The following is a 24,438-nucleotide window of genomic DNA, read 5'->3' on the forward strand; positions in this document are numbered from 1 at the left end:
TCTCTACATCTCCTGGGGGCTTAAATTCTGAGTGTCCCCACTCAGTGCATCAAGTGGTGAACTCAAGCGAAGTTGATGGAGGTATGTGATGAGAGAGGAGTGTTATGCGAGTGTGGCTGAGGTGAATGTGATGAGGTGAGACTGGTAACTATGGCGCGCTAAGCGCGGGAAAGGCGCAGGCGTAAGGCGTCATAGGGGCGTGAAAGCGCGGTAGAACAGCGGAATGCGCGAAGTGACTCTGGTGTGTGCAAACACAGTGTAAGCGCGGGGATGCAATGATAGCAACTGGCTGAATGGTATGGAGATGATTGCAGTGAGGCGAGAGTGACATGTCTATGGCGCGTGAACAAGGCGACATAGGCGCGCGAAGCGCGGGAACATTCGCGCGTGCAAAGCGGAAGTGCGCGAATGCGGTATTCAAGCGATAGCGTGACTTCAAGACGATGTAAGGGTGTAAACTCATGATGGCAATCGACAGCTGATGATGCGAGTATGGCGCGAATGTGCTGTGTAAGGCGCGGGAACATTCGCGCTTTAGGCGCCTGAGGTGCGGGATGTGCGTGATAAGCGCGTATATCGCGGATGTCGCGTATGCGTCGCGTTATGCAGGGAATGTGAAGGGGCGAATGTCCAATGATCTCCAAGGCGTAGAAGGCGAAACTGTGTGTTTGTGAAAGCGGTCCATCCCATGTCCAAACCAAGTCCCCACTATGCGCGCTAAAAATTAGGTTGCTATGGGATTGAATGATATGAGTAAAACTATAGGTGAAAAAGCGAAAATGAAATGGTGAACTTTTGCGGATGTCCTGTCCGTCTTGTCTTCTTCATGCAACTATCAACATCTATGTCCTCCTATGCGCTAAGCGCAAAAAGCGCGCGTGAGGCGCCTAAGGGCGGGAATAAGGCGAAAGGCGCGAGAACGAGGCGCTATAGGGGACTATTCAAAGGTAAATGTGCATGGTGCCACAGCATGCGTTAGAAGCGAAAATAATATCCTACTGGGTTAGGTGGGCACGAGTCTATAGTTGTTTTGTTGTTTTTGTTGTTTTCTGCTAAGCGGATCTATGAGTATATATGTCAGTGTTTTATTAGTGTTTGAGGCGATGTAATGATGAGAAAAATGAAAGGAGAAAAGCGCTGGACAAAAACCAGGGTATAAAACAACTATATGCTATGAAAACACGGTATATGGTGATTTTTCGCGAAAAATGATGGTTGAAGCGGTTGAAGCGGATGAGGCGCGAGGCGAAAGCGCGTGAGGCGACAGTGTCAAGCGACAGGTAATGGTGTACTCTTCATCTTCAAGACTTTGCAAACAACTTTTTCAACCAGGTATAAACCAATCTTCTTCAAACTCGCGATAGTGACGGACTAGTGACTGGTGGGATGAACTCTTGCACTTGGTGGCGCCTATTAGGCGCGCGCCAAGGCGAGGCGAGGCGACAGTGGTTGAAAGGCGCTACAGCACGATAGGCGATAGGCGATGCTGGCGCGTTAGCGCATTTAGGCGCGAAAATGATTATATCCTCTGTATGCGCGGAGGATAGGCTGGAAATAGCGAAAATGTTTAGTGAGTGATCTATGTGCAGTGAAATTAGGCGTGAATGTGACGCGAATGATGAGTATGAATGATATATCAAGGCGACATAGGCGCCTGATCATGAATGAATGGTACTTGATATAAAATGAAAGGATGTTATGGACGCGATAAGCGAAAATGCGAAAAAATGTGAATAAGGACAGATGGTGCAATGTTAAATGTAATGATGGATATGTAGGCGGATGTATGTGTGTCAGGCGCGCGCCTAAGTCGCGCCTGAATGGCTGATTGAAGTATGGGTCATGATGAATGTGAGGAATGCAATTTAAAAATGATAAAGTGGTAAAAATGCGATGGAGGGAAAACTTTGATGTAATGATGGGCGCCTTAGGCGCGTGAATTAAGGCGTGAGGCGCGCGACTGTGGCGCCTGAGTGAGGGAATGATGGTAGCTTAAATGAAGGCAAAGGCGAAGCATTAGCAACTGATGAAAAACTCAATGAGAGTGAAAAACGCGAAATAAGCGAAAAAGGCGAAATGAGCGAAGGTTGAATATACAGTGCCTCAAAGTGCGTGACATGTGCAACCTCAGGCGCCATAGGGTGCACTGGAGGCGTGTCAGGGTCGCCTGAGACATGTTCTACTTGGTGGGTGGGGGGTGACTTGATACATGGGTGTTTGACTGGCAAGTGGAAGTCGCTGAAAGCGGAAAACGCGATATGCGCGGTATTGTCAGTAACAAGCGGATTTAGTAGAGACAAACTGTGGTTTGAAATGAGGCGCATTTTGGAGCTCTGTCACTGCAGAATGCTCCTGAATAGGCGCGCTAAAATGCGATTGGGGTTGAAGGTCATTGCTGATGATGGATGGCGTGATCTCATCTGGTAGCGCATTTGGCACGTTCGCGATAGCGGTAGGTTCACATATGTCGAGCTGGGGTGAAACCACTTCGTCCAACTGATCTTCTGTGTCGCTCTGATGCTCTGTAGGTTCGCCTACAATAGGCGCCTCGATGTGTGCTGGTGCGAACGCGATTTCAATGATAGGCAATGTTGGAGTAGGCGGAAGGGGAAGGGTTTCGCGTATTTCGCATATTGGCGCCATAGCTGCTGCTACTAGCTGATCTTGGGCGCGTTCTGGTTGCTGAGGCGCACCTACAGGTGGCGCTTCAGGGGACGCTTCAAGGGGCGGAAGCGGAATAGCGGAAATCGCGCTAGTAGGGCGCGTGTAGCGCTTAATTGCGCATTCTGGATACATGAACAAGGCGAAGTTAGCAAAATCTTCATAGGTGTTGTTACCTTCATAGCACTGGAACACCTCTCTCTCATTAGGCGCAGAATACTTCAAGGCATACTTGATAATGTCCTTATCTGACAGCCCAAGTGGTTGCGCGAGTCGTTCTACTGACTCCAGGAAGTTGACCAGTTGGGTGTAGTCACCTCCAAAACGTGGAGCAGCGCTGCAGGTGCGCAAAGGCATGCCAAAGGAATCTACTGGCGTGTTCATGGTGTGAAAGCGAAGGGGCGTAAATCGCGAATTTCGCGATTTAGGCAGAAAAGCGGAAAAGGCGGATATGCGGATGCGCGGAATAGGCGGAATAGCGAAAGGCGGAATAGGCGGAAACGCGATAATGTGAATACGGCGAAAATGTGGGAAGCGGATATGCGGATAGTGGAGTAGAGTGGAATGGAGTTGGATATGTGTGGATGTGCTGACTGATCCCCTCGTGGTGGGCTCCAGTTGAAGGATCTTCAACTCAGCTGAGGGTGCAGCTGATATAATTGTTGAAGGGAGGAAAATATGAGTGCGATATGTTCGTCCCTTAGGGGAAGCGGAGAAAGCAAATATCCACTGGTCAACTCTAGGGGGAATGCGCAAAGTGCGTGATAAGGCGAAAGCGCGGGAACAAAGGCGCTATAGGCGCGCGAAGTGCGGGAAAGTCGCACGTCGAAAAGCGGAACTGGGTGAAAGTGGTATGCGAGCGATAGTGAGATGGTAAGACGTGTACTGAGATGCTGATAAGACAACTGATGCGGATATGGCCACTAGAGCTAACTGCTACTAGGGCTTGCGATGATTTATTCAAAACATAATAAAAACTCAGAGATGGTGACTGTCTATGATGATGGTGGTCCCTGGTAATGTGTGTTGTGTAAAGTAAAAATGTGTAATGAAAAATGTGTACCAAGTGAAAATAAACATGGTACGATGTTGAAATAAATGATAAATGGAGAAATGCATACCTGGGAACTTGGTTGGACATGGGAAAACACAGTGGGAAGTGAAGTCAGGCGCCCTATAGCGCTTAGGCGCGGGAAAATTCGCCTAAAGCGCGCGCAAGTCGCGGAAGTGTCGCCTATGTCGCGTGCGTCGTGCGAACGTCGTGTTTATCGCGCAAGTGTCGCGTTGCATGCATATTACTGTAGACTCGACCTATGTTGCAATATATGCCATTGTGAGGCTACTCAGGATCGAGTCTCTACATCGTGATCCATCCGACTTACCAATACACTCCACTTAGACTTTGCTTATACTTTCGTACATAGCCTCGCACCTTTGCTTATTGATCATTCCGTTAGCTATCTGTAGTATATAAACCTTTGTATATGCGCTGTAGTAGATCAGTTCGAATATCATCTTAGATTGCACTCATTCCGTCTGGACTCTAAGTCCCTCCGTTATCTGTCCGGACTTGAGTACGCTACTCTTGTCTATTCCGAGACTTAGGATAGATTCCTACAGTCTACATATCCGCCTCTGTCTTCGGACAGTCCTCACCCACATATTGCAGTAACATATCTCCGTATTATACGAGTGAACGGATGTGCATAATATCCCGTATGATACGGGCCAGCGGACCATGGGCCGAAGGTAGATATATCCTCGACTGTGACGGATGGGCCAGGAGTGTTATTATTCCCGATGGAGACGGGTTGGCCCAGGTGGGGAATATGTAAAGTAGATGGGTGGGCCGATGGACATGAATTTTCAATAGACGGATCGGCCGAGGTAGTTGGATATTATGTAGATGGGTGTACCAAGGTAGATATGTATCAAATAGCCGGGTATATCAAGGGTGCTTGTTATCACATAGACAGGTGGGCCCAGATATATATCATATTAGACGGGTGGGCCGACGAATTAATATTATTTTGTAGACGGGTGGGCCGACGTATTGGTATTATTTTGTAGACGAGTGGGCCGAGGGAGCGGTGAAAGATTTATTATATACGGGTGGGCCAATGGTAGACATATATTGCATAGACGGGTAGGCCGACGTAGGGGTATATAATATAAACGGTGGGCCCAGGAGAATGATAATTGTAGACATGATGGAGCTCAGCTAGTTGTATATCATGGAGGTAATAATTCAAAGTCATCTAATGATGTAGTATGGCATGGAGCCTTGCAAAGGGGTGAAGTGGAAACTCGAGCGAAGTGTACCAAGTTCCGAGACCCGGGTCTCGACAAATGAATATGTGATGTCCAGCACACTTCCGATCGTCTGGTATTTCATTGAGCAATATATGATAATAGATCTTTGAAAGCCAACATCATCCAAGCCTACCAAATGCCAAATGCCAAGTTCCAACTACCGAAAATCAAGTGAAGTGTACCAATATCCGAGCCCTGACTATCAAATCCCGACAATCGACCATTGAGTCCCGACTACCGAGTCTTGAAACCCGAGTCCCAAAGCCCGAGATTTGAGTCCTGAAACCCAATGCCCGACCATTGAATCCCAACAATCGAGTATCAAGTCCCGACCAACGAGTCCCAAATATTGAGTCCTGACCATCGAGACCCAACACCCGACACCCGACACCCGACACCCAACACCCAACACCCGACACCCGACACCCGACACCCGACACCCGACAACCGACAACCGACAACCGACAACCGACACCCGACACCCGAGATTCAAGACTCAAGTTCCGACTATGGAGTCCCGGATATCAAAAATCAAGTGAAGTGTACTGAGATCCGAGTCCAACCTGAAGGATTCCTTAGGCTGGACTTCCAAACCTTTGGATTTGTCCTTCCATCTCTATCCAAGCTTAAGGATTGATTCCTTAAGCTGGACCTTTGCCTTTCTGGCACTTCCTGTCTTTCCAAGACTTATGTCTACTTCCTGTTATCTCCGACTCCACCTAAGTGTAGCCTACCTCTGTTTGCTTCTACTCCAGACCTTGTCCATGGTAGTCTTTATTCTCCTGTCCTATAATCCTGTCCACTCCTGCTGACCTCCAGACCTTTGGATCTCCGGACATCTTACCCTTCGGATATCAAAACCTTTGGACATTGTAACCTTTGGACATCATGACCTTCAGACATCATAACCTTTGGACATCTGAACATTCAGATGGCGCAACCTTCAGACATCCTGTCCTCTGGACCACTCCTCCTATCTGATCCTGCTTTGGACTCTGTCCCTTGCAGTCTCTCCTCCATGTGCTTCCATCTAGGAAGCTTACCTTCAGAAGTCTTATCTTCGGACCCTATGCAGCAGGTGAAACTCCTCCAGAGTTTCCTGTACTTCTCTAGAAGTTTCTATACTCCTCCGGAAGGTTCCTGTGCTCATCCAGAAGTCCTCCAGCACTCCATCAGAGTAGCCAGTCTCCGGAAGTCCTTCGGACTTCATTGGATTTCATCTGGACTTCATTCTGAAATTAAGGGTATGTACTTGGGAAAGGTGCAAAATAAAATATACTGACTACCAAGTGCTGAGCACTAAGTGTCGAGTTCCAAGTTCCGAGTTCCGAGTTCCGAGTTCCGAGTTCCGAGTTCCGAGTGCCAAGTGCCCCGATGCTTTCGGGTATTAACACCCAGATAGCCCTCGCTCTCAGGGGCCCGTCAGAATTTAGATCATCTCAAACGGATGTGATTTGAGTGAGATATGAGCAAAATACTATATACCGGGTGAATTTTGGCATCAGAAGTTCGATGCTTTCGGGCATTGACATGAAGATAGCCCTCAATCTCAGGGGTGTGGGAGAATTCAGATTGTCTCCTGATGTGTTGAGAATGTCCTACATTACCTCATATGTCCATGTGAGGCCATATGAATTCTGTGAACTCCTGACATTAAGGGCTATCCACATGTCAATGAACACAGTCATCTAGGCCTCACATTGAAATCATTGAAAGCATCAAACTCCTGATGCGAAAATATGATCCAAATTCTGAAGGACCCCTGAGAGTGAAGGCTATCTGCATATCAATGCCTGAAAGCATTGAGGCCCGACATCAAAATCATTGAAAGCATTGAACTTCCAATGCTGAAATTCACCTGATATATAGTATTTTGCTCCTATCTCACTCAAATCACATCTGTTTGAGATAATCAAAATTCTGATGGACCCCTGAGAGCAAGGGCTATCTGGGTGGTAATGCCCGAAAGCATCGGGACACTCAGCACTCGGAAAGCACTTGGCACTCGGCACACGGCACTTGGTACTCAGCACTTGGTAGTCAGTATATGGGATTTTGCATATATCTCACTCAAATTATATCTGTTTCAGACAATCTGAATTTTACCACACCCCTGAGATCGAGGGCTATCTACATGTCAATACCCAAAAGCATTGAGACCCGACATCAAAAACATCGAAAGCATTGAACTTCTGATGCCAAAATTCACCCGGTATATAGTATTTTGTTCATATCTCGCTCAAATCACATCCGTTTGAGATGATCTAAATTCTGACAGGCCCTTGAGAGTGAGGGTGATCTGGGTGTTAATACCCGAAAGCATCGGGGCACTCGGAACTCGGAACTCGGCACTCGGCACTTGGGACTCGGCACTCAGCACGGAACTCAGAACTCAGAACTCGGCACTCAGCACTCGGTAGTCAGTATATACATAGTATTTTGCAAATATCTCACTCAAATTATATCTGTTTGAGACAATGTGAGTTCTGCCACACCCCTGAGATCAAGGGCTATCTACATATTAATGCTCGAAAGCATCAAGACCAGACATCAAAAACATCGAAAGCATTGAACTTCTGATGCCAAAATTCACCCGGTATATAGTATTCTGTTCATATCTCACTCAAATCACATCCATTTGAGATGATCTAAATTCTGACGGGCCCCTGAGAGCGAGGGCTTTTAATACCCGAAAGCATCGGGTCACTCGGCACTCGGCACTCGGCACTCGGCACTCGGAACTCGGAACTCGGAACTCGGAACTCGGTTCTCTGCACTTGGCACTTGGTACTCAGCACTCGGTAGTCAGTGTGTGGTATTTTGCATATATCTCACTCAAATTATATCTGTTTCAGACAATCTAAATTTTGCCACACCCCTGAGATCGAGGGCTATCTACATGTTAATGCCCGAAAGCATCAAGACCCGACATCAAAAACATCGAAAGCATCAAACTTCCAATGCTGAAATTCACCCGGTATATAGTATTTTGCTCATATCTCACTCAAATCACATCTGTTTGAGATGATCTAAATTCTGACAGGCCCCTGAGGACGAGGGCTATCTGGGTGTTAATACCCGAAAGCATCGGGGCACTCGGAACTCGGAACTTGGCACTCGGCACTTGGGACTCGGCACTCAGCACTTGGGACTCAGTAAATCACATCTATTTGAGATGATCTAAATTCTGATGGGCCCCTGAGAGCATGGGCTATCTGGGTGTTAATGCCCGAAAGCATCAGGGCACTCTGCACTTGGCACTCAGCACTTGGTACTCAGCACTCAGTAGTCAATATATAGTATTTGCATATATCTCACTTGAAATTCACCCGGTATATAGAATTTTGTTCATATCTCACTCAAATCACATCTGTTTGAGATGATCTAAATTCTGATGGGCCCCTGAGTGTGAGGGCTATCTGGGTGTTAATACCCGAAAGCATCGGGGCACTCGGCACTCGGCACTCGGCACTCAGAACTCAGTTCTCGGCACTTGGCACTTGGCACTCAGCACTCGGTAGTCAGTGTGTGGTATTTTGCATATATCTCACTCAAATTATATCCGTTTGAGACAATGTGAATTCTGCCACACCCCTGAGATCGAGGGCTATCTACATGTCAATGCCCAAAAGCATCGAGACCCGACATCAATAACATCGAAAGCATTGAACTTCTGATGCCAACATTCACCCGGTATATAGTATTCTGTTCATATCTCACTCAAATCACATCCGTTTGAGATGATCTAAATTCTGACGGGCCCTTGAGAGTGACGGCTATCTGGGTGTCAATACCCGAAAGCATCGGGGCACTCGGAACTCGGAACTCGGCACTCAGCACACGGCAGAAAGCTTGATTGCAACACTGATGGCACTGAGGTGGATGAGGGAACACCTCCTGACAGTGATTGAATGCCTGAACACATCGGGGCACTCAGCACTCGGCACTCAGCACTCGGCACTCGGAACTCAGAACTGAGCACTTGGCGCTCAACACTTGGGACTCATTCACCCTGTATCTTGGATTGTGCATATATCTCACTCAAATCATATCTATTTAAGACTATCTAAATTCTGATGAATCCCTGAGATCTAGGGCTATCTGCATGTCAATGCCTGAAAGCATCGAGAGCCGACATCAAAAACATCGAAAGCATCGAACTTCTGATGCCAAAATTCAACTGGTATATAGTATTTTGCTCATATCTCACTCAAATCACATCCGTTTGAGATGATCTAAATTCTGACAGGCACCTGAGAGCGTGGGCTATCTGGGTGTTAATACCCGAAAGCATCGGGGTACTTGGCACTCGGAACTCGGAACTCGGAACTCGGAACTCGGAACTCGGCACTCAGCACTCGGCACTTGGTACTCAGCCCTCGGTAGTCAGTGTGTGGTATTTTGCATATATCTCACTCAAATTATATCTGTTTCAGACAATCTAAATTTTGCCACACCCCTGAGATCGAGGGCTATCTACATGTTAATGCCCGAAAGCATCAAGACCCGACATCAAAAACATCGAAAGCATCAAACTTCCAATACTGAAATTCACCCGGTATATAGTATTTTGCTCATATCTCAATGCGAGACAAAAGATTGGAAACAAAACTCAAAATTCGAAACTCGAAAGTACTGACTACCGAATACCAAGTACCGAGTACTGAATCTCGGGTCTCGGTACTCGGTATTCGGTACTCGACACGATGCTCGAAACTCATAAAACTGTTTCGAATCACCGAGTACTGACTACCGAGTACCGAGTACCGAGTACCGAGTACCGAATCTCGGGTCTTGGTACTCGGTATTTGGTACTCGACACGATGCTCAAAACTCGTAAAACTGTTTCGAATCACCAAGTACTGACTACCGAGTGCCGAGACCCGAGATTCGGTACTCGGGACTCGGTACTCGACACGATGCTCGAAACTCATAAAACTGTTTCGAATCACCGAGTACTGACTACTGAGTACCGAGTACCGAGTACCGAATCTCGGGTCTCGGTACTCGGTATTCGGTACTCGACACGATGCTCAAAACTCATAAAACTGTTTCGAATCACCGAGTACTGACTACCGAGTACTGAGTACCGAATCTCGGGTCTCGGCACTCGGTAGTCAGTACTCGGTGATTCGAAACAGTTGTACGAGTTTTGAGCATTGTGTCGAGTACCGAGACCCGAGATTCGGTACTCAGTACTTGGTGGTCAGTACTCGGTGATTTGAAACAGTTTTACGAGTTTCGAGCATCGTGTCGAGTACCGAATACCGAGTACCGAGACCTGAGATTCAGTACTCAGTACTTGGTATTCGGTAGTCAGTACTTTCGAGTTTCGAATTTTGAGTTTTGTTTCCAATCTTTTGTCTCGCATGCCGAGTGCCGAATTCCGGGTGTCGGGTGTCAATACTCGGTTCTCAGTACTCGGTACTCGGTGATTCGAGTCTCGAGACTTGTGACTCGTGATTTACAAATCGACATTTGAAACTTGTGATTTCTGAGAACAATGTGTATTATCTTATGTATTTCTGTACTCATTTCACCGACTACCGAGTGCCGAATCTCGGGTCTTGGGTCTCGGTATTTCAAGACAACAAAAATGTATATCATCTTAAATTTGAATTTTCTTAACTCGAGCCTCGAAACTCGTAAAAATGTACAATACCTAGGCCTATCTGTCTATATGATATGTATCTGGGCCCACCCGTCTATCTAATACATAATTCACCTCACCCTTGGCCCACCTGTCTATCTAATATTACCCGACGTCGGCCCACCCATCTATGTAGAATTCCCCACATCGGCCCACCCTTCTATCTAATATGACCCCACGTCGGCCCACCCGTCTATGTAATAAATAATTCCGCTCACCCTTGGCCCACCTGTCTATCTAATATTACCCGACGTCGGCCCACCCATCTATGTAGAATTCCCCACGTCGGCCCACCCGTCTATCTAATATGACCCCACGTCGGCCCACCCGTCTATGTAATAAATAATTCCGCTCACCCTCGGCCCACCCGTCTATCTGATATTACCCCACGTCGGCCCACCCGTCTATCTAATATTACCCCACATCAGCCAACCCGTCTATGTAATAAATAATTCCCCTCACCCTCGGCCCACCCGTCTATCTGATATTACGCCACGTCGGCCCACCCGTCTATCTAATAAATATTTCACCGCTCCCTCGGCCCATCCGTCTACAAAATAATACTAATACGTCGGCCCACACGTCTATATAATACTATTTGCTATACATCTCTCCTCAGGTCTATAATATATGTCAATCCTACTCTACATATTACCCACATGGGCCCACCCATCTCCATAATAATATTTTCTCCCGGCCCATCCGCTATCATCGATGATATATATAACATTAGCATAGATGGGCCCACCCGTCTCCATCGGAAATAATATGCCTCCCGGCCCACCCGTCAACATCGGGAATATACATAACATCGGCCCATAATCCGCTGGCCCGTATTACACGGGATATTATGTAGGTCGGGTGACCCGTATAATACGGGATTTGTCACTGAAGGGGCTCCCTCACCCGTTAGTTTCTAGTCCGGATCTGATCCGGATTAGCCGTTACTCTATACGTTCAATATCCGGAAGTCTTAACGGATCCGTTGCAATACTTATCCGTTGCGATACAAGACTTATCCGTTACGATACTTATCCGTCTCACTAGACGCGATACTTTAGCTCTCTGAAATAAGGGGCAAGACTCGGGAAAGGGGCACAGCGCACGAGCTGAGGCCGAAGCCCTTCGGATCCGATACTACTTGAGTACGGTCTTAACACGTAAGTTCATTATTTATCACACTTATGTATATCTTGTTGTACATGCCGCTCATTTTTTTGCAGAAAGCCATGGTAAAGCTGCACTCCAATCGCTTGTGCATGATCACAAGGCCGAATACCTTGCCCTCTCGGAGGAGGAGCAAGCTGAATTACTTGCTGAGTTCACTGAATGGAAGAAGATGAAAGCTACCGGTATTCGTACCTCGACGAAGTTGAAGATAAACAATATCACACAAACCTTAAGGGCAGTGGAAAACGAGGTATGTTCTTTGTTTGTTTCGCTTAAATTTATCTTACATAGCCCCCAAATGCTAGCTCATCAGTCTTAATTCTCGTACAGGCGCGGAAACTATTCTATACACAATGCGTGGTTCTACCGATCTTACCCTGCAAGCCATCACATTTTCCACTGATGGTGTCGAAAACTTTATGGGTACTGTCATGGGGGTTGACAAACAAGATCTAGTCAGCAAAATGGAAGGCTTCGCAGTACAAGGGATGCAAGGTTGTCCTGCCCAATAGTATCATGTTCTCTGCCTAATTATATTCAGGTTCTGCTAAAAATCACAAGAAACGCATCTCCAATAAATGTTTGGAAATCCGGGAACTCATAAACAGAAAACTTTGTTAGTATTTCATTCTAACTTCATCACAACTGTTTGACTGAATTTAATCTACAGAGGAGGCTACTGGTGACACCAGCACAAAGATGCAATGGGCTGATTATTTCCACAATATTGTTCAGCGGTACCAAGTCATTGTGGAAGGCTGGCCCGAGAACATTCCATTTACAAACCTTGTCCAATCGTTGAGCGCTCTTGCAGACCTTGAAATGCTTTGGCACAGGTGGGACACTGAAAAAATATACTGGAGGGCCTTGAGTGATGAGGAGTTTGCGCAACTCCACAAGGAACATGAAGACAAGCTTGAGAGCGGCAAACTAGTTGAACGTCATTGTCGAACGAGATCAGACAAAGGAAAGAAACGCAACAATGCAGATGCAAGGAAGTCTACTACTCACCGCAAGCAGTACAAGAGCATGGAGACCATCGCTGATGACGACAGCGACAGTGGTATGGAGGAAGACGAGCCCATTCATGAGCCAGCAGCCCCGTTTGGTGATAACAGCACGGAGATCGTCACTGCTGATGACAGTAACAGTGGTATGGAGGAAGACGAGCCCATTCATGAGCCAGCAGCCCCAGCTGGTGATGTTGCCACTGCTGCTTCTGCTTCGGCCTCTGTGGATCCATCTTATCAGCCTTCAGACAATCTTTCTGGATCCTTCACTAACAATTTCGGCCTTCCTGACTTTGACTATAATGTGATGTTGGCCCAGTTAGATAGATTGTATGGCCCTCCTCCTACATCATTGAACTCATTGTTGTAGTGAGAAATGCCTTGTTTTCCTTTGATAGTTGCTTTGCATAGTTCGTTTTTAGTTTCACGCAGTGTCGTTTAGCATTTGGTAGAGGTAGCATAGTTGCTTTGTGTAGTTCGAATTTAGTTTTGCATAGTGTCGTTTAGCGTTTGGTAGAGGTAGCATGTTTTGGACATAATATATTTTGATGTGCGCAGTTCTAAGTCCCTAAGATGATACCCAGGTCCACCAAACAATATCCTCCCCCCCAACTACTATGATAATCCAATAGAGCATGTAGGTTAGCGCGTTGAATATCACCGCTGCCGGCTACCTACCAGGACATGGGATTGGTGCTGTCTCCCTTGAAATTTGTGGGAGATGACTGAATTTGAGAGGCCCTTGAGCTTGGAATGACCTCCCCTGCGAGACATGAGGGGCAGGGGAAAGCGCTGACAGGAAGGATGCAGCAAAATCAGTAAGGGCACACAGACCACTCATAGAAAAAGGCAGTAAGGATGTACAGATCACTTGAGTGCTGGAGTTTTGAGGGATAGAGCCTGTTGTAAAGTAAGGCAGGAGAAAGCGCTGACAGGAAGGATGGTAAGGGCACACAGACCACTCATACAAAAGACAGTAAGGACGCACAGACCACTTGAGTGCCGAAGTTTTGAGCGATAGAGCCTGTTATAAAGTAAGGCAGTGGCCTCTATGTCAGTTCCCAGTGTTGGAGGATCCAGGGAGGACGTATGCTGACAGCGAGGATGGGAGATATGATGCAGGGTGGTGTTGGAGGTGGTGGCAGCGCACAGACCAATTGAGCACTGGCAATTTGAAGGAGCTAGGCGTTATATAGTATGGCCCAATGCTAGAAAGGTGTCCACTAGGCTCTAGAGGTGGCGTCAATGTCCTGCAGTAGGCAGCCTGGTGTACAGATGAGGGGAAAGGTCATGGGAACCCGACAAATCACCTATTATGACAAAGAAAGGCATGTTGTGGGGAATGCCAGGGTTGAGAGGACAGGCGGGTTACGTTCCTGGGGTGGGGCGCTAATACTAGTAGGGGGTGGCTTAGTACTAGCTAGTGATGTTCCGGCCCGGCTTGGGCTCAAAGCCCCGGCTTAGGCTTGGCCTGGAGGGGCTTAGGCTTGCCAGAATTCAAGCCTGAGCCATGAGCCCAAGCCGGCCGAAAGCCGGGGCTTGGGCCCAACCAGGCCACGGCTTGACATAGCTAACAGAGAGCTCGAGAGTCGAGACCAGTACTGTGACATTAGTACAGGCTAATAACAACAAGCGAAGCACAATGACAATATATCTAAATGTCCATCTCAATGTCCGACATGTCCTCATCATCATCACCCAAAAGAAAAATGTCCCAACCTTCTTCGTCATCCCCAGCATCACCAGTCTCCACTTCTGCGTCTGCTTCCACCTCTGAGTCATTGTTGTCCAGGTGCTCCAACTCGACGAGAGATGATGGTTCAGGCTCCCGGAACAGAAGATCACGTCGGAGTGCACATTTAACACACTGGAGTGCTTCGACGATGTCAGCCTTGAGCCGGTTGCGCCGCTTGGTAATGGTGATGCCACCTTGCGAGAATGCCCGCTCACTCGAGACTGACGATGACATGATGGACAGATAATCCCGCGCAAGTGAAGCCCAAACAGGGTACCTCTGTGCGTTTATCTTAAGCAAGATTATCATTAGCGTGAAAATTTTGAGTAGCAAAAAAAATACATACACCCCACCATTGAATGGTAGACATGCCAGATTGTAGAGCCGCTTCAACCATCTCGAGGTAGGCCAAAAATTCAGCCCTCCATGGTCTTGTTGGGTCACCAATTGAAGTAGGTGCTGGGTTGGTCGACGAATCATCCTCAGAGTCACTGAGGACTTCACGAATTAACTTTTTGAGGCCGCCAGCTCTGCTCTGCTTAGTTGTGTGCTGCGATGTCGATGTTACTCGGTTCAGCTTGAGGTAACGGGCTTGGAACTAGTAGTAACACATTGAGATTAACTTGATGACCGAAAAAACTGAACAAAATGACTCACCACTGTTTCCGCAGTAGAAAGCACATTGTCATGCAGATTCTCTGGCCAATGCTTCTTGAAGTACGCCATCTTGCCTGTGGGGTTGAGTACTGAAGTGCAAAAGTCAGATTCACAGTGGCCGTTCATGAAAAAATAAATGTACACATTGACAGTACATATGCAGCAGAGTATGTTGTCTTCTCATAATACTCATCTACTTTTGCTGCTGCAGTCTTTGAGTGCGGGAGCAAACTGCACGTATTTTGACCTTTCTGCACAGCGATGACCAAGCCTTATAGAGAGTTTCGAAGTGCCGGAATTGCAAGGTGTAAGGTTGAACCTTGTTCAGGATGAGAAAGCTTGTTGGGCCACAGTCAGCGTACTATAAAACCAAGATAAGTAGCAAGCTTCAAATAAATAGAAACTAACTGTACTGAGAGAAGATCGGCAAACTGCCCAACGTGTGTCCATTCAACTTCTGACAGCTGCAGAAAGTCAATCTTTGCGCGTCTACTCAAATCACGCTCTTGACAACCCATCTCATATACGAAAGTGTCGACGTGTTCCTTATTCATCTCCGCACGGTTGAGCATAATATAAGTCGAGGACCACCGAACCTTCATGTCAATCAACAGTTGCATTGGCTGGGACATGCCTCCCTTGGTTTGAACATTCCGGTACAGCTCCTTTCGTTTTGCAGAGGAACGTTCCTTAACACAAATGCTATGCACAAGGCCGATCTCATCTTGATTGGATGGCTCGTGAGCTTTCGGGTCATGGGGGTTGTAATGAGGGGACTTTGCTGTACTGAGCTGATCAAGGTCTGTGTCGCAATATTGATAACATGAGCTAGGCAGCTATTGGGATTGTCAAATGAGTGATTTCGTTAAGTAAAAATGATCATAGCACGTACTTTATTTTCTGCTAGGTGCCAGGGAAATTCCTTCTTGTATTTAGCCTCATATAGCCTTGCGAATTCCTGTAGGGTGGTGCCATTGTTTGTGGCATTGTCGCAAGTGACATGTCCAAGCTAGAGTTTTATAAGACTACCAAATACACACAGTAAACCTAACTTACCTTGTGCGTGACACCAACATGATCGAGGATTTTAAACAAAGCACCACCGAGACGCTTGCCTGTGTGGGCATTATTGACTTGAGTGAATCCGAGCAGCTGCACTTTCGAGTTCCCATTGCATGGTAACTCTTCTCTTCAATCCAATGTCCTGTGACGGCAAAGTAACCATCAGCATTTTCGGCCTGCCATGCATCAAAGGTAGTATTGATGTCGCCCTTAACAGTGGCGCTCTACATAGGTGCACATCAGTTGAGTAGATAGCGCAATATCATAAATATTACTTACATTGAGTGTGTTCCTGAGTCCCAGTAAGATGAGTTTTGAATGTTCTCATTATTTCTGCACAAGTTGCCTTTCTGCCTGGAATTTTGACGCCATTGGTGGCTCGAGCTGGCGACATCGATCATTTCTTTGAATTTCGGATGTTTCGAGTGCTTGAATTGGCTAGATAAAGAGACTGTTGATTCAATTCTGTAGGAAGAGAGATGTAGTACCTGGTCAGTAGCCACAAGCCACTTGATTGCGGCCTGTTTGAATAACTTATCCAAATATGAAACCACTTTTTCAGCAAGTTTCCACTCAGTCAGATGCGCATTAATGCTCTGCTGCGCGGCATTGTCCTTGCGGGCCTTGACGTCACCAGGAAGCATCGACTCGAACAAATGTTCTTTGGCCCATTCCCGATATTTGCCAGAGAACTTTGCCTCAGCATGACGATGGAGGGTAGATATTTCGTTAACAAGAATACATGCTTTCCTATTGAACATGCATCAGCATGAGTATGACTACAAGTGAGCAGACCTACAGGCACATCTTGCACTTCCTGTGCTTTTTCACCTTCCCATTGGCCCCTGTGTGATCAAAGGTAGCACCAAAAAAAGTGTCGATATTGGCTGTTTTGGCTTCTCACGTCAACACTAACACTGGTTCCACAAGAGATTGAATGTCGACATCAATTAGAATACCATCAGCATCAACCGATTCTTGTTCGGTTGGGACAACAGCCAATTTGCGCTGCTTTCGAGGCTTGGGATTAGTACGTGCGTTTTCACGCTCATCATCAGCAGATTCTCCATCAGAGGAGTCTTCAGGGTGCACCCTTTTGCAGGTGTTGACAGTAGATGGTGTTGATGGCATGGGAGATGGTGATTTTGCAGTGTCAGTGGGGGATGAAGTGGAGATATGTTCAATGGCACGCTTGGCAGCCTCTGCGGCATGGAATTCGTTAATCGCCTTGGTTTGGGATGGCAGTGCCGCCTTCTCGGCATGCTGAAGAAGGGTGGCTGTGGGTTTCGTTCTGCATACAGGACGTCCAACACGGTGCTCGGCGTCTGTGCTTGTCATGGGTAGGTAGCAGGGAGGGATGTTAGAGGGACACATACCAACATAAATCAATTGAAAGATATTGGGTGCGCAATCACACTTGCGAAGGTAAAGCACATAAGGCTTCAAATTTACCAAAAATCTTGGTTTGTGCAACTGAGATCTGGTTTTCCGACAGCAGGGTGAGTTATATTGAGCTCGCGAAGCACTGGACATAGCACTGATAGCTCACCGCGGCTGTTTCGTAGCAACACACAAGAGATAAGGAGGATAAATTGCTGGATATGTTGGACAATGCGGGCTTTTTGACTGCGATGTGAGTAATGTCGACCAAACCGAATCACTGCGACATATGGATCGTCGAAACTGATAATAGATGCAAGTCAGAAGCAGACAAAAATAGAGTCGGGAAAGGTACCTCCGGTGGGTTTCTATGGCAGTGCCACTGAAGCCAAAGCCACGGCTTAGGCCGCCGGCTCAGGCTTTTCGAAACGCAAGCCCAGGCCCAAGCCGTCCTCAGGCCGTGACTTAGGCCTGGGCTGGGCCCGGCCTATTTGGGCCCGGCTTGGGCCGGCCCAGGGCTTGAAGCCGGGCCGTGCACATCACTAGTACTAGCTAGTAGGTAGAGGTAATAGATGATTTGGGGCGTGGTTTAATGCTGGTGTCGAGATTTCACTACATCTAAGCCTAATTATAGTTGGCGAGGCACGCTATCGCCAAGCCTAGTAAGGCTTACCAATTGGGCTAACCCGGGCCAGGTGAATATATCTGATATCCACAACAGTCTACAACTTGTATAAGCACGAGATCCCGCCGGCGATGGCGTCCGCCACGTCACACTGTCACGATGTTGTTGCGTTCTGTCTCTTTCCGACAGCTCTTTCCGTCTGCTGCGTCATGCTGTGTTGTTGCGCATCCACTGTGCTCCGTCTCCTTTTTGCAGCTCTTTGCTCAGCACCATGGCGACCTCTGCTTCATTTCACGGCGTTGTCGGTCTTCAAAACGTATCAGATTGATAAAAAGAATTTCTGGCGCTATGACGGATTTAATATCAACAATCACCTATAAAAGACTGAAGGCGAGTACTACTACTAGTAGTCCTTGTCAGACCAGATTGATGCGGAGATCCGGACTTCGACCTTTCGCCCCGTTCGCCCCATTTGTGTCATTCATGCCATTCGTAATCAGTTTGGATTTTCTTCGCTTACATGTGTGCATCTTTTTGCTCTATATCGGAGGAAAAATTGTAAGGAAGATCTCCGCATCAACCACTCAGAGATGGGTGAGTATTGACTTTATGAACTGCACGAAATCCGAAGGCCTTGGGACAACTAGGAGATGAATGTGACTCTACCATCGCTATTTCTCACTCCTCAACTACACGAGCTGCGCAGCCCAGCACTTCGCACTGTTCCCACCGACTCTTGGTTAAATTCTACGCGAGTATACGATCACCGAGCTGCACCTGACTCTCAATGGTGGAAAATGGAATTATGACAAATGGGGTATCCTCATGAGGCCGGGATTGACACTGGAGCTGAGCTATGGGCTCGGGCGGGCGCTAGTGAGGTAACGGCGTGTGTATACTCAATGACTAGCTATGATCATATTCACTCATTCAGTCTGTCAGAGTGGATGAATTGGTCTGGTCTTTGAAACGCACGTTTAGGACTCTTTTACGCTTCTCTTGGGTCGCTGGATTCCAGACGAACATTGTCACCAACGGTCGTCTTCCCTTTAACCGGGTCTACTCCTACTTTTGCACCACACAAACTTCAGCACGCCTCGCTTCTTTCGGAGAACGTTTTCACGGACAATATAACACCCTTCTTGAAGTTCCTTCCGTGCAAGAGCCATGCAGGACTTACTGCACTTCTCAATCTTCAGAAGGTGTTTGATGCGGACTGGCATGGCATGGTGATTCATGTGATACGGAAGGAAGACGTTGGTGTGGAATTAAAACTGACCTTACAAACGGTGTCCAATCCAGCATGAACTACCGCAGGGAAGAGACGAGATGAGTCAGTAGCCAATTTATGATATAACCATCGCTGACGATGTTGACAGACTGGAATCTTCAATCACTGTTTGATCGCTCCATTGAACGATCATACCCGGTAGCGAGCTCCAGTTCAATCACTGTTGTTCTACCGGAAGAAGGACCATCAAATCTGAAAATCCCTCCCGTGTCGATGGTTTAGTCATTTATGACTTATCATCCTGTGCGTTGTACAGGTATTTGAAATCCCTGCAATGATTTTGAACTAATAACGTGTCAAAGCATCTAATTTCATAATTCCGTCCAACATTGGCATGTACTGGCCGAGCGAGCATAGCTTCCAGTATCGCAAGTCCCTCTCTGACTGTACAACTAGCTCACTGATGATCCATTAATGCAACCACTGCCACCATTAACACCGGTCACCCAGCTCAGTGTGAAACGAACAATTCTTGGTACAACGCAAACACGAGGTGTTCTATCTGTTTCTGCGACCAACAATTCTCCTCAGGAGATATCGGCAGGTTATCTGGAGATGATGCCTGCACTCCTCACGCTATGGATGCACACTCTGAAAGTCAAAATAAACTCACAGATACGGAGTATGACTTTGGCCATAAGAGGATTGTCTTTGCTGATTATCTTGTACATTTATGCACTTAGTTTCAGAACTAAAATAGCTGCAAGCTGTCCTCACAATTCCACCAAAGACCACGCTCGAAATTTCCATGGAAGTCAGGACGCGAGGTACCACATCCCTTCCACACCTTTGCCTCCCGCTGACAACTCACAGACGACAGCCCACACATTTTCTTTTGCATTTGCGCTATTGGCTTTACATCCTGATAAGCAAGAAGAAATGTACCAACACATCAAGCGTGTACTGCCTGACGGAAGAATCCCTGTACGGACCCCTTGAATTACAGACAGCTATACAAACAGGCTCACAATGTTTTTGACAGACTTGTGATGATATGCCGTCATTAGCCTGCTCTTCTGCGTCAGTTTACCTCTAAATAGACCGGGTTATGGGCTGACATCGTGGCAGCGTGTTCAACGAAGCACTGCGAATGTTCCCCCCTGTATGTTGGTGGAGCGAATGTCTCTGAGCGGTTTGTTAACTTGAGGTGCAGGTTTGCACTGTGCCAAAGACAAGTGCCGAAGACACGACTTTCACCCTCACAGATGCGAACGGGACACTGAAAACGGTCGTTGTGCCTAAAGGATTGGGTCTTACACTGGACGTGCCTGGGCTTCACTATAATCGTAAGATTCTTTCCGGATGCAAAGAGACGCGATAACAACCTGGCGCATAATTGCAGCTAAGTACTGGGAAGATCCATTCACGTTTAATCCCGAACGATTCTTGGGTGACTGGAACCGAGATGCATTCCTCGCATTCAGTGGTGGTAAGTGTCTTAACATCTTGCTCAGATCGAATTTGAAGATGCCCATATCAATGAAGGTTACAGAGGTTGTGTAGGAAGAAAGTGAGCATATTGTCATTATTCTTTGGTCATCCATTTGAATTTGCTCAGGTTCTCGGAAACCGAGGGAGCAGCTGTTCTCACCATTTTAATCTCACGATATGTCATTTCGATCAAGGACGAGCCGCAATTTGCTGGTGAAACATATGAGCAGCGCAAGGCGAGAGTACTTGACGCACAAAGTATGCTCACTCTGGCGTACGTTGAACTTTTACTCCAGTAAGATGAAATGTTGATGGATGTTTAGACCAACCCGCCTTCCCTTGGTGTTCAGACGGAGGACTTAAAGAGATGATCCGGGTCCCTGACTCGCCAGAGGAGGGCTTTTACAGGCTACTTTGTTTTTTCTTCGACGTTACTGATTAGCTTATTGTCATCTTCCTTGAGGACATTAAACAAATTTGGATTATTCTTTCGTCAAATGCGCCAGACATTGTTGCACAGAATGTATGCTGTCATGAGTGATTTGGTAGGTTGAGAACCTGCTTCGTTTTCGTCGTCTTGCGAGAAATTTCGGAGTGCTCTTATGTCTCTTAGTGTCATCCTTCGTCTGCTCGCTTAGGCAAGTTCCCTGGGCTGTCAATCTCCTGCTACTCAGTCCCACTTCTTCAATGCAATGTGCAAAGACAGATGGCCGGTTGCACCGCGGACAGCGGGTCGAGATGTTCTGCTTGCAAAGATAACATGCCCACTCTGGCAGACAATTCATGCCAGTACCTGTACACTCGAGGAAAATCATGTAGCGGAAAATCGCTAAGAGATCACCATAACGTATTGAAATTAGCCGGGCAGCACATATGCATTACAGGCAATACAATTGGAATGGTGCGTATGGGCAGTTTGGCGATGGAATGATGCAGTCCGAGGCAGAATGTACGTACGTATTACTTGCCATGGGGTACCTGAGGAATAGATGAGGACGGATGACTGGTGCACGAGATGTGCATCACGAGGATTTGCAGTGGGACATGTTTCGACCGACTGCTTGAGATGAAAATCGGTGCTTCATGGCATAGCGGTAAAGCAAGGTGAGATTGAGGAGGCTGTGAACTGAAATATATACACACACGGCGTGAACGAAGAGATAACAAAAATTACAAAAGGACGAGATGCCAAGATGAGACAAGTGTCTGTATGCTGCAGTGTGAATGCCCATCAGGATACACAGCAGAAAAAAGAATGAAATGAGTCCATAATGGAAGGGGCCATAACTACGCACTTGCTGCACCTGGCGCAGCAGTACTAACAGCAGGAGCAGGAGGTGTCGCAGACGCCAAGGGGGTAGCAGGCCAAGTCTGCGATGATGACACCTGGGCCTGGACTTGGCCTTGCGGTTGGCCATGCTGCTGTGTTGATTGTGTATTGGTGTCGGCGTGTTGAGGAGATGCGCAACAGAGAAAAAGCACGAGATGAGCCAACATTCGAACCGGTAGAGAATGCGCATGTCTTGGACGTGGTGTAGTAGGATTAGTGCCTGGAGCAGGTGGTGTCGTGGACTACCCCTGGGTGTCCGATTGGGTTTGCTGATGTGTTTTTTGTGGCAGTGGTGGAGCAGTAAATATAACCTGGACAGAAATCATTAAACCACGACAATTGTAAACATATCGAGGAGAGACATACCTCCCTGTCCCGCACTGCAGCCACTTCGACAACATGGGGACGCCTTGTATATTGCGAGAGTTCAATTTCTTCATTAGTGTGAGATTGAGAGTGGAAGAGTGAGGACAGGAAATCGATGAGTGCATCTGGACGTAACCTGAAGGTGTCATGGGGTGAGGTTCGGTTTCTTCGTCGGTATTGAGTCGGTGGCGGGGCCAAAGTGAGGACAGGCGAATGAGGAGCACATGTGGATCTAACTGCGAAGGCGTGGAGGATTGCTGAAGTTCGGTTGCTGCATCATTTTCAGGTGGTGAACGGTGAACGAGTGAGAACAGGCGAGCAAAAAGCACCCGTAGATGTAACCCCGAAGGCGTTGAGGGTTGCGGAAGTTCTGTCACTTCAGCCTTGTTGAATCGAAAGCGGTTGAGGAGCAAGAAAATGCGAACGAGGAGAGGAGTTGCAGAGGAGTGAGGGTGGGTACTACCCGTTGGGGAGGACTGAGAGCGCAGAGATCGGGACAGGAACTAAGTAATAGAAATATTGATTACGCACATCGACATCGGCTTCCATGCCGTCAAAAAACCTTGGTGAGAGTTCATCAACACCGCCGAACTCGTCGTGACATCGTGTGGCATCAGCCTGGAACGTTGATGTTATAATAACTGAAAAGGATCAGAAATAGTTCACGTACTTCCAAAAATGACTTGTTACTGATCGAAGAGCGGGGGGTGCACTTATCGTCTTGAGATGCCTTCTGTTCAAGTATGTATTTTGGTGCCTAGCAGCAGACATTGTCAGTGAGAGAGCATAGGCAATTATGTTGATACTCACAATGTTGGTACCAGTGGCCAGCACTTTGAGAATGGCATGGATGTCCCATGTGTACACATTGCCGTTTGGGCAAACAGTGACTAGCACCTTTCCATCAAGAGAAAGGGCTACACAGCGCACAACATCTTCGTGCTCGAGGGGTACGACTTGGCGGTTGGTGTCGAGGTTCCATAGACACACTGTTTTGTCAACAGATGCACTTGCAAGGATGTGTCCGTTTCCAGACAAGGAGGTGGCATTGACCCAGTCTGTGTGACCCTCCAGGACGACGATCTCCTCCCAAGTGGTTGTGTCGAATATCCTAATTGGGCCATATGAACCGGAGATAAGTTTTCTTCCGTCCAACGTCCATGCCAAGCTCCGAACTGGCCACTTATGAGCGTCTTGAACAGTTTGCCTGTCTTTGCATCCCAGATTTTGACTCCATCCTTGTCGTCTCCACCGGTCGCAATTTTTGTTGCATCAGGTGGGTATATCACAGCTGCATTCATCCACTTGTGCCCGGTTTTAATTGTCAGGACAGTCTTGCCGCTCTTGACATCCCAGATTCTTACCGTCCCATCCCGGGATCCGCTCAGTACTTGGTTACCATCTGCACTCCAGCACAATGACCACACAACGTTGCTGCGTCCTGTCCATCTGGTGATAACCCTCCTCGTCTCAATGTTCCATAACCTCACTTCCCCATTATCGTGTCCACTTGCAATTGTCTCGCCATTTGGAGATAATGCCATGGACCACACTCCTGCATTGTCCCCCTCATCTTGCCAGTCCTCTCCTATCTGTGTACCGCTCTCTAGGCCCCATAGTCGGAGTGAGCCGTCCGTAGAACATGTGATGATGTGACCTCCACCGTGCAGATGCATAACGCCATTTACCCAGCGAGTATGGCCTTGCATCATCCTGCATGGCATTACTGCTGGCGTCTTACTGGTGGAGTAAGACAT

General features: G+C 47.4%; 5 protein-coding genes across 5 annotated transcripts; 2 read left to right on the plus strand and 3 right to left on the minus strand.

Annotated features, from left to right (window-relative positions):
- Positions 1-1,940: 1,940 nt before the first annotated feature.
- DFJ58DRAFT_734029 (uncharacterized protein) lies at positions 1,941-3,045 on the minus strand (the record flags this gene model as incomplete). Its single annotated transcript, XM_041386397.1, has 2 exons — positions 1,941-2,238; positions 2,303-3,045. 2 exons carry the CDS (start codon positions 3,043-3,045, stop codon positions 1,941-1,943), a joined length of 1,041 nt encoding a protein of 346 aa, XP_041237901.1.
- Positions 3,046-12,478: 9,433 nt separating this feature from the next.
- DFJ58DRAFT_668569 (uncharacterized protein) lies at positions 12,479-13,174 on the plus strand (the record flags this gene model as incomplete). Its single annotated transcript, XM_041382711.1, has 1 exon — positions 12,479-13,174. A coding segment is annotated over one exon (696 nt), but the record flags the coding sequence as incomplete, so codon positions are not given.
- A 3,411-nt stretch (positions 13,175-16,585) lies between these two features.
- DFJ58DRAFT_846224 (uncharacterized protein) lies at positions 16,586-17,596 on the minus strand (the record flags this gene model as incomplete). Its single annotated transcript, XM_041393271.1, has 4 exons — positions 16,586-16,696; positions 16,747-17,008; positions 17,058-17,103; positions 17,218-17,596. 4 exons carry the CDS (start codon positions 17,594-17,596, stop codon positions 16,586-16,588), a joined length of 798 nt encoding a protein of 265 aa, XP_041237903.1.
- A 2,358-nt stretch (positions 17,597-19,954) lies between these two features.
- Positions 19,955-21,424, plus strand: DFJ58DRAFT_134295 (cytochrome P450). Its single transcript, XM_041378809.1, has 9 exons — positions 19,955-20,321; positions 20,375-20,478; positions 20,537-20,574; positions 20,623-20,656; positions 20,708-20,840; positions 20,897-20,983; positions 21,040-21,064; positions 21,113-21,259; positions 21,309-21,424. Exons 1-9 carry the CDS (start codon positions 20,303-20,305, stop codon positions 21,346-21,348), a joined length of 627 nt encoding a protein of 208 aa, XP_041237904.1. The 5' UTR covers positions 19,955-20,302; the 3' UTR covers positions 21,349-21,424.
- Positions 21,425-22,272: 848 nt separating this feature from the next.
- Positions 22,273-24,438, minus strand: DFJ58DRAFT_749342 (WD40-repeat-containing domain protein; the record flags this gene model as incomplete). The annotated part of the gene is made up of 8 exons (XM_041387649.1): positions 22,273-22,507; positions 22,562-22,626; positions 22,682-22,749; positions 22,818-23,157; positions 23,213-23,299; positions 23,352-23,438; positions 23,492-23,792; positions 23,858-24,438. The coding sequence occupies 8 exons, from the start codon at positions 24,436-24,438 to the stop codon at positions 22,273-22,275; spliced, it is 1,764 nt and encodes a 587-aa protein (XP_041237905.1).

Source organism: Suillus subalutaceus, assembly GCF_016647625.1.
Source record: "Suillus subalutaceus strain FC151 chromosome Unknown DFJ58scaffold_164, whole genome shotgun sequence".
NCBI lineage: Eukaryota > Fungi > Basidiomycota > Agaricomycetes > Boletales > Suillaceae > Suillus > Suillus subalutaceus.

What these genes read in the sequence shown, in the direction of transcription:
- DFJ58DRAFT_134295 (XM_041378809.1), top strand. An exon ending in TGCCTGACGGAAGAATCCCT is followed by an intron (nt 20,479 to 20,536) that starts GTACGGACCCCT and finishes TGTTTTTGACAG; the next exon opens with ACTTGTGATGATATGCCGTC. An exon ending in GCCTGGGCTTCACTATAATC is followed by an intron (nt 20,841 to 20,896) that starts GTAAGATTCTTT and finishes GCATAATTGCAG; the next exon opens with CTAAGTACTGGGAAGATCCA.